Source organism: Lynx rufus, unplaced genomic scaffold (assembly GCF_022079265.1).
Source record: "Lynx rufus isolate CCGP_SWC_20201006 ecotype Redwood Valley unplaced genomic scaffold, mLynRuf1.p SCAF_19, whole genome shotgun sequence".
Classification (NCBI taxonomy): Eukaryota; Metazoa; Chordata; class Mammalia; order Carnivora; family Felidae; genus Lynx; species Lynx rufus.
This window is the reverse complement of record NW_025814833.1, coordinates 17,635,484-17,653,809: the sequence shown is the minus strand read 5'-3', so window position 1 is coordinate 17,653,809 and position 18,326 is coordinate 17,635,484. Positions and strand designations below refer to the sequence as shown.

General features: G+C 42.0%; 1 protein-coding gene across 1 annotated transcript in view; it reads right to left on the bottom strand.

Annotated features, from left to right (window-relative positions):
- Nucleotides 1–18,326, bottom strand: part of GRIA3 (glutamate ionotropic receptor AMPA type subunit 3) — a 266,764-nt gene that overhangs the window by 47,367 nt on the left and 201,071 nt on the right. Inside the window, exons 11-12 of the mRNA XM_047081913.1 lie at nt 14,973–15,349; nt 4,378–4,576 (exon numbers count right to left, since the gene is read on the bottom strand). Coding sequence (XP_046937869.1) covers nt 4,378–4,576; nt 14,973–15,349 — 576 coding nt within the window. The remainder of the gene's footprint in view (nt 1–4,377; nt 4,577–14,972; nt 15,350–18,326) is intronic.

The following is an 18,326-nucleotide window of genomic DNA, read 5'->3' as shown; positions in this document are numbered from 1 at the left end:
TATTGTGTGTTCCCTAGTATGTGGTTTGGCTGTGTCCCCAAACATTTGGTCCCATCATATGTGTCTTCAAACTAATTAAATCTGGTTGCAGTTGTCCAAGTCTATTATCTGTCAAAATTGCAAATCCATTGTAGTACTTGGTGCGAAAATTTTTAACCAAAGGCTCTCATATGTTGGCGTGTTTCCTGAGTCTAGGGGAATGGGTTAAGGGGTTAGGGAGGTCCGACATGTACATAGCTCAGTTGTAACATGTAACAGAGCGTAAAGGTCAATGGTTGGTTTTCTCGATCATGTGAAAAGGTCAGCATAGCATAGGTGCAAAGGAGACTTCTCTCCTTTCCCCGTGTACTTCAAAGGCCCTGTAATAGATAACTGAGGGATATGGAAATGTGGACTCCAATTGAAAATGTGTGTGTGTGAGAGAGAGAGAGACAGAGAGAGAGACACACACAGAGAGTCTGAATGTGTAAGCAGGATCTAAATACTATTAGTAGGGACTACTTTTCAAATCAGTTCGAGAGCTCTTCATTTACAGCCTACATTTAGAAAAATGAATATGACCGATGACAACAGCTCGTCATAGACTCTTGCGTTCCAATAAAACAGTTTGCATGAGTAAATTCAGCTGTGCCACGTGGTACAATGTCTGCAAGTCAGAAGATGGGACAGTCCCCTCTGTGGTCTCCAGATAAAGCTCAGTTTCTCTGTCCTGCCCAGCACGTGAGAGCAACTTATTCTCTCTCCACTCCTGTCCTTTTATATTTAGAATTTCAAAGGGCTTTAAATTAATATTAAACATTTCATTTAAAAATGCAACCTTCTTTAATGCCTTGAACTACCTTTAGTGGGGATTTGGTCAGGTATCTGGAAAAGAAATCAAGCATCATAGTCATCGAATATTTCCGGGGGTCTGGAGGCAGAGAGAATTTTGGAATTGCTTTTTCTCCAGTGCTACTTTTTAACATGAATCCGTATCAGGTTAAATTTCCAAAACCTAGTGGAGAATGATCATTTCGGTGCAGCTTTCCAAATCATAGTGGCATTTCTCTGGGCAATGACAATAAAGCTGTCGACGTGTTTTTTAGCACGGGTGCCTCCACTGCAGTTGGGACATTTAGTTTTGGAGCTGCTGTCTAAGGAAATCAGTTTTCAAGTCGAGAGGGCTCACGGTAATATTTCAGATGTCTCTTCCAGCTACATGCATTTTGCTCAGTCCCTCCCTGCCTTTCCGGATGGAACAGGTCTCTCTGTGCCAGTGACTTTATGTGATTGTGAGATAACAGCTAAGGATAGCTGGAAAATGAGAGAAACAAAGGAATCATTTTAAAATACCATCATTTCAATGGCAGCCTTATCCAGGAAGAGTAAAAATGTCTGCAGGGCAATTAGAAAGGAATTGTATTTTATTTATTTCTCTCTCTTAGTGGAAGCACTAGAGGGCTGGCCCCGGGCTGTTTTATGGTATTACTATTTGGTCTCTGTGGTTTTAGTATGCAGTGAGAATGGGAAGAAATGAGCTTATGTCGTGTTTGTAAATGCTGGGCGTGATCTTGTTTTAGTTTCCAAAGTTCAGAAGGCATGCCATCTGAGGTCCTCCCTTTTCCTGTGTGCGGAGGAGTGACCATTCTTAAAACTGCCCCCAGATCAGTGAGGGCTGGGGGAGGGGTGGTGACATACTAGTTCAGTGGAGTCCCTGGGAGAGAGATGAGGGGTTCTGGCTGGCTGTCTTCTCCGATCTATGTGGTTCAAGGAGGGTGGGGTGGAGACCATGGAGGGTACAAATGGCTTCAAGACCGATGGGTTGGGCTCCCCTGTATTACATGAATACCAACCTTACCCTTTGTTAGGTTTACATAACATTTCCAGCACAAGCAGGCTTAAAAAGTTGATTTTTCTAGATAGCTCAGTTCCACGCTTAGATCATCAACCTTCGTGTGCTGCCCTGAAGAACTTCCCCACAGAATCCTAATGCTGTCACGAGCAACCAATTGGGGAAAACGAAAAAGTGGTGCGTGAGAATTAGAAAATGATTTGCATTTCCTTATACCTGGAAATATCCAGCTCCCTCTCTAATCAGATTCTCATAACAGCCCCATTTCCATACGAATTACTCATTGGCTGTAAAGGTCACTAGGAATCGGTGAGCATTAGAAGCTGCAAACCAATTAGAATGTGGCAATAGCTTTGCTCAGAATTGGATGTTGATTCAAATCGGCTCTGGTAATGTGAGGCTTTTTAATGAAACCATCATCGAATAGATTAGCAGACACTTTCCTGGTTTTTGAGAAAGACACAAAATGTGTGGCAGGTGGGGTCTGGGTGAGGGGACAGCGACTGTTTGGTCATGCTTTCAAGCCTTTGCCCTCATAAATCTTCCCAGAGAGGGTCCTTTGCCTGCAGTATGGATGAATGGCCTTTGAAAGCTTAATGGGAATTGATGCCGTCTATCGATTACCATTTAAAGTACACCTTCCTAATTTCGAATCGTTTTTGAAGGCAAAATGCTTTCCAATGGAACAAGGGGCTCTTATCAGAGGGTCCAAGTCTGGTATCTTGGTAGCCTAAGTGATCAATTACTTCATATAGCAACTTGATTCCTCCTGGGATGCTTTTGAAGGTGGATACCAAACCAGATTTCCATGGAGCTGATAATGTGCTGACTACTCAGCAGATGGAAGTTGCCCGCTTGTTGCCCTGAAACATGTGGGTGATTTCATGTAGGCGGGGGATTATTTCTAGATAAGTTTCTGGGACTTCCACAGTGGTGAGGGTCAAGGCCAGGTTAGTTCCAGAAGGTCTTCATTGATAGTTCCAATACTGGGCCCCTCTCTCTCTCTCTCTCATTGGGGATTTTGATCTGCTCGGTAAACAGTGGTAAAAGTGAGAAAGGGATATCCAGAGCCGATAAGAATTGTGGAAAGGGCCCTAGAATGAACGCTTTCTCCTTCAGGGAATGAAAACAGTTTTTAGCTAATTGCTACAATTGTGAGAAACCTACTCCTGGTTTTCCATGAAATAACTGGGCAAATCTCATGATAATACATGCAGAAATACATTTCTTCCTGATTTCTTAAAGTAAGCTGGTTTAGCACCAACATCTATCTACCCTGGACGTTAAGGAAAAGTTAGTAGTTACACCTGCCAACCAGCTTAATTATTGGTTGCACAGACTAAACGTTTCCCTTTTACCTACTCTACAAGTGGCCTCTGTATCATTGCTACAACCAGTTATAGTGGTTATGGTAGCAGGCAGTGGTAATGTAGAGAATGGGTCCATTTTCTAATCACCGTACTTTCCTGGTTGGGGCAACTGAAAAACATTTGAGTTCTTTTTTTTTTTTTTTTTTAATTTTTTTTTTTCATTTATTTTTGGGACAGAGAGAGACAGAGCATGAACAGGGGAGGGGCAGAGAGAGAGGGAGACACAGAATCGGAAACAGGCTCCAGGCTCTGAGCCATCAGCCCAGAGCCCGACGCGGGGCTCGAACTCACGGACCGTGAGATCGTGACCTGGCTGAAGTCGGACGCTTTAACCGACTGCGCCACCCAGGCGCCCCATATTTGAGTTCTTAAACACTCCACTGGGAGCCTTTCTTGTAGTCCAGTTGGCAGAACAAAGATCTTGATAGTTTATGTAAAAGGGGCTTGTCCATCATATCATCCTTCTAGAACTTTCTGCTTTGATCTTCTTTCATCTTTCCTCTTGACAGTGTTTCTGTAGCTTTACTACCTTTTGCTAGTGAACAACTTGCTGTTTCCCCACTAAGATTGGGTCTATGATGGAGTAGAAGGGGGGTATAAGTGTACTCAAGAAACTAAAACAATCACCAGCTTCCTTGAACGTTGAATTATCAGCATGTATATGAACGCCTGAAATAAGTGTAAAGCACTTCAATAGGAAGCCAGTGTCTGACACAGAATATCTAATTTTATAGTCTATCACTCTGCAGAGTCTTAGAGCCAAGTACCTAAGTTCTGTGAAACGCTGAGACATAATATCTACCTTTATAAAAGCTTAAAAGGGGAATGCATATCATTTAGTTCAGCCCCCTCAGTTTTCAAGGAAGGTGATCGAGGCTAATGGCTTGCCCAAGGACAAACAATCACTTTGCCACAGGGATGAGATTCAGACCTGGGAGTTCAAGCTCAGTGCCCTTGTATCCAACTTGTTACATCGCGCACGAGTCTTAATTGAAGCAACAATGAAGTAGGTCACCAGCCAAGCAGGGCCGTATTTATGTATTATGCTGTTTTATGCTGCACTTCGATAACAGCCCCACACTTTCCCATCCCTCCCTTAAAAGTACTGTGAATTTGCCTTTGTGAGAAGATGATAAAAGAAAAAGCAGCAGGCCCAATTAACCGCAAAGCACTTACTCTGAAAAATTCTTTCGTTGAACCGGAGTCCAGGGTCCCATATGCAATTTCAGTCTGCTTAGCTAAGTCTTCAGCACTCTCTATGGGAGAGACCATCCTCTCCACAGTCAGGAAAGCAGCAAGATTGGCAGTGTAGGAAGAAATTATGATCAGGGTGAAGAACCACCAAACCCCTCCGACAATCCGCCCGGACAGCGACCTGCAAAACAAAACAAAGACCAGTCCGGACCCCGAGGGGCCGGATTTCAGTTTACAAAAATCATTATCTTAATTTCTGGAAAGAGAAGTGGTTTTAGTATAGTTGAAGTAGGTGAGGTCAGGGAATCAAACAAACAGCAAACAAAAGTAACATATTAACAACATCCCATGTGGTGATGGCATATGATGATGGTACATGCATAGTATAGGCCCTTCAGGCCTATCTGGCTTGCAGAGCATGATTTTTTTTTTTTTAATTCTAGAAAAAATATCTTCTTTTTACCAGCTCCTGATGACACATAATAATTCTACTTATCAGATTCTCTTCCTGTGTGAGCTCTGTGTGCTTCTGAGCCTGTGCAATAGAATCACCTGGGACCTTTGTTAAAAACCAAACAAAACACACACACAGAAAAAAACAAAACAAAACTCATGTCCAGCCTACCCGACACCAGTTAAATCAGAACCTTGGGGGTGGGATCCAGGCATATATATTTTTTAAAGCTCGCCAGGTGATTACAAGGCACGGCCAAGGCTGAGAGCCACGGATGCGAGATGATGTCATGGGAGAAACCGAGTCAAAAGCCCTTACGTATTTGAAGGGAAATGGGTAGGTGTGGGTGGATGAGTACTCTTGACTCTGAGTTTAGTAAATTTAATAAAGACTTTTGCCATTTTGTGGAGCCGGTCACGCGTGAGGCAAGGAGCCATAAGATAATATGTGTTATGATCTTTGTATAAATGGCTAGCCAAGGATCCACACTCTTTGCTTTTACAAACTAAGCCTTAGCACACAGGACAGCCTCGAGTGAACTAAGGAACTACCAGTATAATAGAATTTGAGGGGCACTAAAAGTTTTGTTTCCACCTCCACCTCTCCCCCCCAAATAATCAAAACAAACAAAACCATCCTCACAAGGCTGCCATCGAGAATCTTCGTGTTGGAATCACCTTCTGCATTTTCTTCAGAAGACTTGGTCAAAATGTTAACACACAACTTCAATAGGACCTCTTATCACATTATCGTGGATTAGTCTATGCAGTTAGTAGAGAATCGGACAGAAGATGGGTAAGTGTAAAAAAAATGTTTTTAATGTTTATTTATTTTTGAGAGAGACAGAGACAGAATGCAAGTGGGTTAGGGGCAGAGAGAGAGGGAGACACAGAATCCGAAGCAGGCTCCAGGCTCAGAGCTGTCAGCACAGAGCCCAACGTGGGGCTCGAACCCCACAAACCGTGAGATCATGACCTGAGCTCAACCGACTGAGCCACCCAGGCACCCCAAGATGGGTAAGTTTTAATAAGGGAAAAATTTGATGTTAAATGTAACTATGCCTTTGGCATTACCTGGGGTGTTTGTGAAAAGGCAGGTTCGGAATACGTGAGCGCTCAAGAACCCGCATTTCTTACCCATCCCTGGTGACTGCAGTGGTCTGCAGAACAGAACGAGAAATACTGTCCTTCTTCTACATCAGTGATTCTCAACTCTGCCTGCACATCAGAATCGTCTGGGAAGCTTGAGGCAAAATAAAACAAAGGACAGCGGCACACAAAAAATGCCTAGGCTCCACCCCAGATCATCTAAGTCAGACTCTCTGGGGGTTAGGCCTAAGCAGCAGCATTTGCGGAAAGCTCTGGTACAGCCAGGATTGAGAGTCGTGGTCCCTACGTCATGAATGCTGCTCAGGGGAGGGTCTGTGGGAAGCAAGGGGGCCGTGAAGGCACTGAGTGCTCAGTGATGGGTTGGGGCTGGTGCGGAGGCAGCTTCACCTCCATGACAATGTTGCTCGAGGCTGGCTCTGTCTACAGAAATGAAAATCTGGTTCCTAGGTTCTAGAAAACTTTGCCACATTATCTCTAGGATAGTTCTTTCTGTGGTGGAGCTCCAGCCTGATTAAGCTATGTTCTCCCGTGCCCAGAAAAGCTCACAGGAAAAGAACCCACTGTGATGGAAAGTGAAGAATGGGCATAGGAGCCTGGCACATCTCCAGGCTCTGTGGGAAGAGGGAAGTTCTGGGCTGAAAGCTAGCAGGTCAAGCTCTTCTCTGTTTGTGCTTGCATTTTACCATGTCCAGGCAAATTTAAATTCCCGTGTCCCAAGATAAACTTTTATTAGCCTCTGGAAAATTCAGTTGTTTTTGATTTTCCACTCTGATCAAATCATTTTGGCAGGTGTTTTGATAAATGGCATTCTTTACTGATTAACTGAAACAAAACTACTTGATTTTTTAAAGTCTGCAATTCCTATTGGTTCCCGGATGCTTAAAGCAACACTTCTTGCTTTACTTTTGAACACAATCCCTTTTAGCCTTTCAGATGTGAAAATCTGCTTTGCGACAGATTTCTCTAACTAATAGTTATGTTCTCTCAGGATTTCATCTGGGAACACGTCCCTTTTAATCAGAAGAGATAAAAACATCTGGATGAACCAGGAAGAATGTGTTACACTTCCAAATGCTAAAAGTTTATAGGATATTTCAATGATGAATTTGGACCCTCATAGTCTTTCTTCATTGTTGCCATATATAATTTATTCTCGACTGATGTGACTCTGGAAAGAATTTTACCGTATAAAAGATTAATGTTCCAAGGTAGCATCCATAGTAATAGGGTAATAAAAATGATAACAATAATAGCTAACCCTTCCTGAGCACTTCCTGTGTGCCAGACCGTTCTGATTACTTTGGGTTGACATGGGTCAACTCTTTCCAGATTAGAAAACAGAGGCATTTAACATATGAAGAGACTGAGGCACAGAGAGGAGAAATCAGAAATCAATCATCTATACTTACACAACAGGAAAGAAATGCCCACGTTTCTGTGCTACCAAACAGTCACATTTTCTAGAAGACAATCTAGAATAGTGTATAAATTATAGAAGGTACAATTTTCTGGCAATAACTGAGAATTATAGTTGCAGGAAAACCAAACATGCTTGGATAATTATTGTTTATTATCTGTTTGTTGTTCCTTTGGAATGAAACTGTGAATGCCATCCTTATTTGGAAGGATAGGGTTTTCCTGAGACCAAGGGGAGAACGGATTTTGGAGTGATTCCAGAATCATGGTTTGGTATGGAAAGGGGTGTATTAAGCTGCTGCGAATACCAGTGGTAGTTTTTGCATCGTCTACTTGAAACATGGAGAAAGATACAGTAATTTATGGAAATTACACTTGTGCCATTCTATCGAGGCTAATGGATCGTGTCTGTATGATCTAAAATCAAGCCTGCACATGATAATCTGGTGATTTTGGTCACCGTAATAGGTGATTCAGATAAACATGTTGATCTGCAGGACTTAGCTGAGATTGGCTGTTGACATGAATGAAAACAAACCTCAGTGCAAAATGGTCATTTTGGTGGCCCCTTTATACATGGTTATTGACTTTGGCAACTACACGGTTAATACGATGATACACCTATGAGCATGGAGAATTTTGGTGAATATTCACATAGAGATGGTGTAATAGCATCCAGAAGCCTCGGCAGAGATGGAAAAGGAGCTTTCTTGGAATCCCTGTTAAATGCACAGGCTTGCGTTCAACATTCTCCCCTCAAGGCAGTAGTAGCTTTGACAAGAGTCTCGGTGGGATTTCTACCACTTTCTTTCCTTTATGGCACAGACACCTAAATCCTTCCTCATGGAGAAAAGGTGCAGTGGCACTCAAAGGGAAGCGTCTCTGTAAGAATTTTTACATTTCCCTTTTCTCGTTAATGAAACCAGAGCCATTTAAACCCACATTTCACACGGAGGCTATATAAAAAGTGACTGATGGGTCAGCCCCATGACATTTTTAAAAGGATCTATTAAAACAAGACAAGACTTTATAGTTGAGTTAAAAAGACCTGTCATTTTCCAGTTTCTTTCCCCCCATTAACGCAGCTTCAAAATGTTTAACATTCATTTCAAAGAGTTTTGTTGCACAAGACAGATTTTGAGGTTAGCATAATGAAATGGCTATAAAATGCTGCACATTTAGTATTTATAAAAATGCATCATAAGGAGCATATCGTACCTTTTGAAGAAATGTAAGAGGAGGCGTGAAGTTAATGAAAGTAGATTAGCAACAAGAGGAAAACAGACATAAAAACACCGCAAAATAATATACAATGCTCTTGTTATCTGTAATAATACGGAAGTAGAGTTTCTGAGTTAATAAGAACATGTATTTTACGACCTCTGAAATGATAATAAAAGTGAGCTATGTGCTGTACCCTTCATCCTGTAAGGAAATTTTGAAATGTTCACTTTACTAGCTTCGCAAGATCAAGAGCTGAAACCATAACCGCTTCTCCTTTGCACAAACTCTTCATCATTCTCTTTTCTCCCCCTCTTCTTTCTTGCAAAGTATGGATCTTTTCTACAGTCTATTCAATGCTGTATCTATGACAGATTTTTAAAAAGCGCGCAGAATCAATCTTTGGCTCGTATAGTATTTTCTGATGGGAATAAGTAACCATCTTCCAAAGACTGAAAACTACGGCTTTCAGCCAGAACAGTCATGAAGTAGTCGCAATAAAAATCCTGCTCTTACATCATTAATTTATCACCACATCACTCCTACTTTGAAGAGAATTTGCAGTAGGATGAGATGCTGGTCGGACATCGGCAAACGAAAGGACGTTGCTGAAAATGGAGTACAAAAACAAATCCTGTTGTCTTCCATCCCATTCATTCCATGCCCTTCGTGTCTTTTATCATTTTGTACATATTTTCCACTTTACAAAAGGATTTAGGTGTCAACTAACCTGGACAGATGTCCTACCGACTCCTCTAAAGTATTTGAACATTTAAAAAAATGTTTGTTTATTCTTGAGAGACAGAGACAGAGTGTGAGCGGGGGAGGGGCAGAGAGAGAGAGGGAGACACAGAATCTGAAGCGGGCTCGAGGCTCCGAGCTGTCAGCACAGGGCCCGTCGTGGGGCTCGAACCCACGAAACCGTGAGATGATGACCTGAGCCGAAGTCGGACGCTTAACCGACTGGGCCACCCAGGCGCCCCTGAAGTATTTTATATCTTGAAGAGTTAGAGAAGAGTGGTGTCTTTTGAATAATATGTACACAGTAATCAGGTTCAAGTTAGCACGTTCTCTGGGTCAGAATTCCCCCAATCCTCACATCTACTTGGCTAGCCCTCAGATGTCCCTGCAGCTTCAAAGAAAGTCAGCAGGGGGAGCATTTGCCTGGAAGGACTTGCACTTCAGACTGCTTAGCAAGGTTCTATCAAAGTTTTACAAAGGAAATAAATTTCAGATTAAAAACTGTAACATTCTGTCACCATCCGTAAACCATTATAGAATAACACAGTCAAAATATTTGCACCAGGTGAAATCCTTAAGGAGAGCACTTTGTGGATTCAGGAAGGAAGGTTGTTGGTCATTTCTCATCAGAAATCAGCTATGCGGCACTGGCTAAAATTTGAGCTGTATTCCTAAGGAGTTTCAGGGACTCAAACGCAAGTACCATATTAAGTGTTAGTGTTTGTGAAATCAGGGCAGTTAAGAGCAGCCGCTTTAATAATGACGGTGGCTAACCTTTACCGAGAGCTTACTGTCGCCAGGTACTGCACTTTACATTTCTCGGAGGAGGAGCTGAGGCTCAGGCAGATTTAGTAACGTGCCCCGAGTTACACAGCTGCTAAGCCGACTGTGAATCTAGTGAGCCGAGCTCCGGCACCCACGTACTTAACCACTACGCTACCTCCATCTGGCTGCACCCGCGGCCTAGCTCCCCATCCCCCGTCAAGGGGAAGAGGGTTGAATGGAATCTCCTTATGCTTTCTTCTCCCGACTGCCCCCCAAAAACACATTTGTATATGGAGAGGACCTCAGCTCATCACATGGATCACCCTCTCGCAAGGTGATTCAGCCTCCAGCTGAATTGCTCAGTCTGAACAACGGGAGTGGTTGAAACTATCAAACCGAACCTCGACGTGGGCTCTTTAAGCTCCTAGGCCCCCGTCCGTACCAGTATTTGATGGAAACAGAATGATGCTCGGTTTTCCTCGTGATGTCTCATTGCCGATTCCCTGCTCTTTTACTTTGGGGGGACACCCGCTCGGCAGCATTGTGAGCGCTCACTGCCCCCTTTCTTTACCAACCGGGGCAGGGGCAGGGTTTCGGCAGAGGTCGGGAGACTGGAAACTAGCTCCCGGGCACAAACGCGACCCGAACCCGAGGGAAAGAACGGACCAAGCCGCGCGCCTGTAGGTCGGTAGTGGGAGGCGGCGCGTGCCGGTGGGAACAGTTTGTACCGCTGGCTCTCTGAACCCCTATGACCCCGGCCTCCGTCGCATTCTCTCTCTGGGTCCTGTTCTTTGGTCTACGATGTGAGAAAAGCAGCCTGAAGCGGAAAGAGCACAGCGTGTGGACTTGGGAGTCCGGTCTGAATACTGGCTCTGCCAGCAGCGGCGTGAACGGGCCAATTATTTAACGCCAGCGTCACCTTCTTCAACTTAAGTACAAGGCCCACCTTGTGGCAGCGCCTTGAGGGTTAAAAATCCGTATGATAACGCAGGGAAAGTGCCCCTACGTGGCGAGGTGGGGGAGCTCAGGGAAGGTCACTGTCCCCCTGCCCTCAGCGAACGGAAGCAGCGGGGTGAATTTGTCTGCCACCTCCTCCCACTATAACAGTTGAGAGTTGTACTTTAAAGTGTGGTCTCTTACAATTCCTTGAATCGCCTCGATCGGGGGACAAGCCGGAGTGTACGGTGTATGTTCGCACTGGGGGCTTTCTGGAGAGTCTGCATTCTAAGTGGGGCCCTTCAACAGAAGTAAAGGGCAACGCAGGCATGTGCAGTCAAGGCAACCGGGAATCTGAGGGCGCAGCCATGTCATTACCAGGAATTTCAAAAGCTGTTAATAGGAAAGCACATTTCAGTGGAGTTTTCTGGTATACAACTGAGCACAAATATAGAACCACTAGAGCTCTCAAGACGAGGAGAAATAAATATGCTAAAAAGCATAAAATTGTTTCAAGAGGCTGAAAGATATAATTTCCTTTGAAGGCCACAAAAAACAGTATTGAAGGAGGGATCACTCATATGGTAGAAAATGTACAGACCAATCATTTATTACTCAAAAGCACAGGAAGGATCATGCGTTTCTCCAGACCAGTGTTATTCCATGGGCTGTGTGCTCCGTTGCTGGGTTGAGTTGCAACCAGCATATAAAACAAAATGAGGGGAAAACCAACAGCCCACTTTACACACTGTGTGTTAGCCAATGTGACAATAAATTATATCAAAAAAAATAAAACTAAAACAAAATAAGGGGCACCTGGGTGGCTCAGTTGGTTAAGCATCTGATTCTTGGTTTCGGCTCAGCTCATGATCTCATGGTTTGTTAAGTTCAAGCCCCATATCGGGCTCTGCACTGACAGTGGGGTTCTCTCTCTGTGCCCCTCCCCTGCTCGCTCTCACTCTTCTCTCTCTCAAAATAAATAAATAAAACTTAAAAAAGAAAACAAAATGAAACAATATATCCAAGTTCATGGCACACTGCAAGGGTAACCTTTGGTGAAGCTTCTGTTATATACGTATATATGTACCGAGTCATCGTGGGAAAATGTATTTTGTACTGAGGGATATAGTCAAAGAGTTTGAAAGCCATTGCTGTATACGACAGTATCTAGTGCAGTATAATGACATCTGTATCTTAAAAAAAAAAAAAGGATTTGATATATTTCAGTGCCACAGAAGAGCCACAGCTTAAATTCTACTACGAAAAAAAAAAATCTGTCCAGCTTGTCATTTTCAGGTCATCATCTTTAAGTTATTACTTAATGAAGCAATATGCATAAATACTTCTAAAAACAAATAGCTTTTGGAGTCCTGTTTGAGTATGCAGAGTAGGATGCAGCACTCCAGTGGGGCTATCACAAATTTAGTTCTGAAAATTCACTTACAGAAACGAGTAACATCTCCAGCCTTAATGACTCTCCAGCATTGCCTCAACACAGATTGCCAGCCATGTTAAAAAAAATCACTCAATTACGGATCGTTCGGAAACCCTACTCTCCAAATGAACATTCAAAAAAAAGAGAAAAGAAACTCGCAAAACAAATGAACTCCCGTGTGGTATCACAAAATGACACACGTTGTAAACACAAAAGGAAAGGGCAGTGAAAGAATTTGGGAGAATCTAACCAAGCAGATTGAGAGCGGCAAAAGGTGTGACTTAGACAAATGAGGCTTGCCCCAGACACCTTGTACTAGAAAACAGAGGATGGTTACCATGTTTCCAGTATTCAGTTGAAATGCTTCACGCTCCAAGTGGATAATCTCAAAATGAAGTATGCTGTAAAACCATAGTGGGTGACCTTCTAAGTCCTTACATTCTAAATGAAAATCCCCATACATTTGTATAATGGACTCTGGTCAGTATTTGGATTAATGTTCAATTTTACCAAAATGACAACTTTTTATTTCAGAAAAAAACCCCACTCCCCCCCCCCCCCATTTTAAAGATGTTGCATTTGCTTACAGTATTCTGTGATTATGAACTCAACACTTTTTGTTTAGGTGAGTTAACACTTAAACTAAGTGGGAGAGGTCCTGGACACTCACATTTCAATATTTTCAGTAGCTTCACTGAGATGAAATTAGCATATCATCAAATTCACCAATGTAAGTGTACAAAGAATGGTTTTAGTAAACTTAAGAGTGTGCAGCCATCGCCACAATCCAGTTTTGGAGCATTTCCCTCCCCCCAGAGTTCCTTCATGCTCATCTGCAGTTAATCCTGACAGGGCCGGTGCTAGGGGGAGGCAAGTAAAGCATTCACCCCACGCACAAAATTTAAAGGGGTACCAAAATCTCATTAATCACAATACATAACACTTTAGTGCAATATTAACAAAATCGCAATTCAAAAAAATCCATGATGAACAAATATCACAATTTTAAATAAAGACTGAATTTGACCCTTGAACTTGCTGTACCCAGCCGTACTTGCCTCACCCTAATCCACTACTTATTAGCTTCTCTCTGCTCCTCCTATGTCCCCAGAAACCACTAACGTAATTTCTGTCCCTATGGATTTGCCTATCCTGGACAAATGGAGTAAATCAACATGGGGCCTTCAATAAATAGAATTCAATAAATGGAATCACATAGTCTGTTCTTTTTACAGTATTCCATTGGATGGAAATGCCGCATTTTGTTTATCCATTCCCTTGCTGATGGATATTCGGGTTGTTTCCACTTTTTGGTTATTATAAATAAAGCTCCTATGAACATTTATAAGTCTTTGTGAGGATGTAGGTTTTCTTTTCTCCTAAGTGAATAGCGAAGTGAAATTGCTGTGTCATATTTTAAGTGTGTATCCGACTATAAGAAACCGCCAAACCATCTTCTAATTTGGCTGTAGCATTTTGCATTCACGCTACTGACGGATGAGAGATACAGTCATTCTACATCCTGGCCACCACTCAGTACTGTCATTTTTATTATAGCCATTCTAGAGGGTATGTAGAGATATTGCATTGTGATTTAAATTTGCATTTCCCTAATGACTAATGATGTTGAGCATCTTTATATGTGATTATTAGCCATTTGTATATCTTCTTTGGGGGAAATGTCTATTCAAATCTTTTGTCCATTTTGAAAATTGGGTTGTCTTCTTTATACTGGGTTGTAAGAGACCTTTATATATTCTGGATATAAGTCCTTGATCAGATGTATGATTTGCTAATGTTTTCTCCCAGTCTGTGGCTTGTATTTCATTTTCTCATGATGTCTTTTGAAATGCGAAAGTTTTGAATTTTAATGAAGTCCAGTTTATGGAATTTTCAAAAACGGATTGTTCTTTTTGTGTTTTGAAAATTCTTTGTCCAATCCAAGATCACATAGACTTCCTCTTACGTTTTCTTTTAGTAGTTTTATAGTTTGAGTTCTAAAACTTGGGTGAGATGCTACCATGAATAGTTGTCGGCAGTCTAAGAGCAAAGTGAAAAAGGTCACTGAAAGGGGAAAGTAGGAGGGTTTTTAGGAAGAGTTCTATATTCTTTCCATTTTTTTCTAGATCCAATCTCTAGACAAATGAGAAAATGTTTCAGCTCAGTTAAGGAGGAAACCATGCCTGTTTGATCTGATCAAGGCTTAGTACTAGCTTTATCTGAGAATTATTAATATTAGCTGACAATGTTGCCTTTATCCAGAGCCCAGATGTTTGCTATAATATGTATAAATATACAATACTATAGAAATGCACGAAGGACATTCAAAACAACACCGGTAACACACTCAGTTCATGGACGCAGGCACACAAAATGGCTTGATGGTAATTTGTCATTGGATGGAATGCTAAATGAAAGAAATCTGGACTTGAGATGGGTGAATGCCAGATGTACATGAATGGATCACAGCCACAGAATGCAAGGAGGCATGGAAACAAACCTTGGAGAAATATCACAGCCTTGCTGCATAAAGGCACCCAAGGAAAACCAAAGACTGTTAAATATTCCAAATTCATTTGGAGGGTCAGGAGGGCTTTGCGGATCACGAGGTTCTTCATTGTTGTCTTCCAAGTGCCATTCATAGGGGCTGAATCTGCTGACCAGGAAAAGAACTACACTGACTCCAATGTAGGCGAAGACGATGCACATCCAGATTTCGTAAGCCAAGGGATCCAGAAATGAGAATACGCCTGGTTTTGATTTCTGAGGCTTCTTTATCATGATGGAGATGCCCAGGCTCATAAACGGCTTTGAGAAATCTATGACTTCTTCACGGACCAGGGTTATGGTGAGTGGAGCGACAGCTATATCAGCCCTCTGGAAAAAAAAAAAATTTTTTTCTTTTAGAGATAGCATTTCCATTATTCATTTGCCACTTACTAAACCTCCTTGGTGGAAATATAAACTCTTAGATCACTACAACCGATTGATTTGTCAATGCTTTGATCAGAAAAGTAGTAGCATTCAATGGGTTATAAAAAGCTTTAACTTGATGGTAAGGTGAGGAAAGGGCACTGGCTGGCTGGCCGCTTGGCCTTTTGTCCTTTGCAACCTATTGTTGACTTATGGCAACTGCCTCAGTTTTTCTTTCTTAGAATTTTTCTGTTACCTTGCAACTCGTCTTGTACTCCCTTGTGACATATCACTGCTTAACTCTTTTTTCTATAACTTTATTTACTTATTTTAATGTTTATTTTTATTTTTGACAGAGAGAGAGAGAGACAGAGTACAAGCTGGGGAGGACAGAGAGTGAGAGAGAGAGAGAGAAGCAGGCTCCAGGTTCTGAGCTGTCTGCACAGAGCCCAACCTGGGGCTCAAACCCACAAACTGTGAGATCATGACCTGAGCCAAAGTCTGATGCTTAACCAACTGAGCCACCCAGGCTCCCCTCCCCTTTTTTTTTTTAATTTTAAGTAAGCTCTATGCCCAACGTGGGGCTTGAACTCATGATCCCGAGACCAACATTCACATGCTCTACGAACTGAGCCAGCCAGGTGCCCTGATCACTGCTTAACTCTTGTTTTCTTAATTTTAATTTTCATGCTCTTATGTCTTATCTCCCTCATGTGACTGGATATTTTTGAGGGGCAAGCAAGTAGTCTAGACTCTGTGCCTCCCTCCCCACCATGAGGTGCAACACAGGACCACAGTACTCAGTGTAAAATTTACTTGAGTGTTTGCTATTATTCTTGAATTATTTTTTTCAGAGCATGTCTATTAAAACATAGGTTCTTTAAAGGCAGGGACTCAATCTTCTGGGTTTCTTTTTTGTATCTGTCACTGCAACACATTTTAAACCAAAGAAACTAGAGATGACTAAAAAATAAGTGGCTGACTTTTGAAAATAATCTATGTAAAGATGAAAGAATTCTGCATGGGCAAGAACAAAGGTAAAGCTGTTATTAGAATACATATGAATTTATATAGGAAACCATCATGTCTAGTGATAAATATCAGTGTGGCACTCACATGTATTGGATCAATAAAATAAATGTGTCAGTAGTACCCTGCATAATGGGCTCAGGCAAAGGCAGGCAATGTTTTTATATTAATCCCGTGAAAAAAGACGCTAGAAATTTTCTTTTCTTTTCTTTTCTTTTCTTTTCTTTTCTTTTCTTTTCTCTTCTTTTCTTTTTGGTGCTAGCAATTTCTACACTTCATTCTTTTGTCTTCCACGATTTTTCTTTTTTAAAATGTTTATTTATTTATTTTGAGAGAGACAGAGAGTGCGAGCAGGGGAGGGGCAGAGAGAGAGAGAGGGGGGGAGAAAGAGAATCCCAAGCAGGTGCCATGCTGTCAGCACAGAGCCAGATGAGGGGCTCGAACTCATGAACTGTGAGATCATGACCTGAGCTGAAACCAAGAGTCGGATGCCTAATGGACTGAGCCCCCAGGCGCCCCCACAACTGTTCTTCTACAACAGTAGTAGGTTTAATAGACTTTAGTCTGGAGCCAGGCCTTAAAATGCATACCTAGAAAAATGCTTCTAAGGAAAGCTTTTTGGATGGTCCATCAGATATGAAGTGAAAACACCAATTTTGAGGATCATTTTTTTCTATGTTACATAGGGTTATATCTCAATATCCTTACCAGTGAGGGGGGAGATAATGATGAATTCTGAGGTAGAAGATGTTTTCAAAGAAATGTTTTACTACCTTGAGCTCCATATGGTGGTTCAAACTGGTTCAAAAAGCACATCTTAATTAATTTAAAGAGAAATGCAGATAATACACAGCCAGCTACCATTTATTCCCTGCTTACTCTGTGTGTAAGCACCTCATATATATTATCTCATTTAATTCTCACAGCAAACTAATCATCCTCATGCTAATGAAGGAGAAACTGAGGTCTGGGATTAGAATCCTGGTCTTCAGATTTCAGAACTCATACTCTTTTTCTGGTTTGTTTCAAGTTATTTAAATTCTAGTTAGTTAATATATAGTGTAATATTGGTTTCAGGAGTAGAATTTAGTGATTCATCACTTACATTTAACACCCATAGCCCATCACAAGTGCCCTCCTTAATGCCCATCACCCATATAGCCCTCCTCCCAACCCTGCCCTGGCAACCCTCAGTTTGTTTTCTATTGTTAGAGTCTCTTATGGTTTGCTTTCCTTTTTCTTCTTCTTTCCCCAATATTCATCTGTTTTGTTTCTTTAAATTCCACGTAGGCATGAAATCATGTGGTATTTGTTTTTCTCTGACTGAATCGTTTTGCTTAGCATATTACACTCTAGCTCCACCCATGTCATTGCAAATGGCAAGATTTCATTCTTTTTGAGGGCTGAGTAATATCTATCTATATATATATCACATCTTCTTTGTCCATTTGTTGATGGACTTTTGGGCTCTTTCCATAATTTGACTATGGCTGATAATGTTTGTAGAACTCACACTCTTAACCACCATAATGTCCTAACTCTATAGACGTGTACAGGTTTCTGCTATACACTACTTTTAGGTACAACAATCAACCCCTCTCAGGTTCCCTCCAGTGTATATCTGAGTGCCCCTTCCGTGCCAAGCACTACTCTTGGTGCTGGGGATGAAGCCGTGAGCAACAGACAAAGCAGGCACAACTCCTCACCCTTGTGGAGGATGTCCTGTAGCCCAGGGGAGCTTCAGAAAGTATGTATTTCTTGAAGCCGACAGTCTGCTGACCAAATCTACCTGAAATGCTCACTAGCATCTCAGACCTCCCCAATTGTGAAGTTAAATCCATCATCTATCACACAAAAGCTGATTCTCCTCTAAGTCTGTGAGTGATGCTTCTTCCAAACTTTTTGCGGTCCC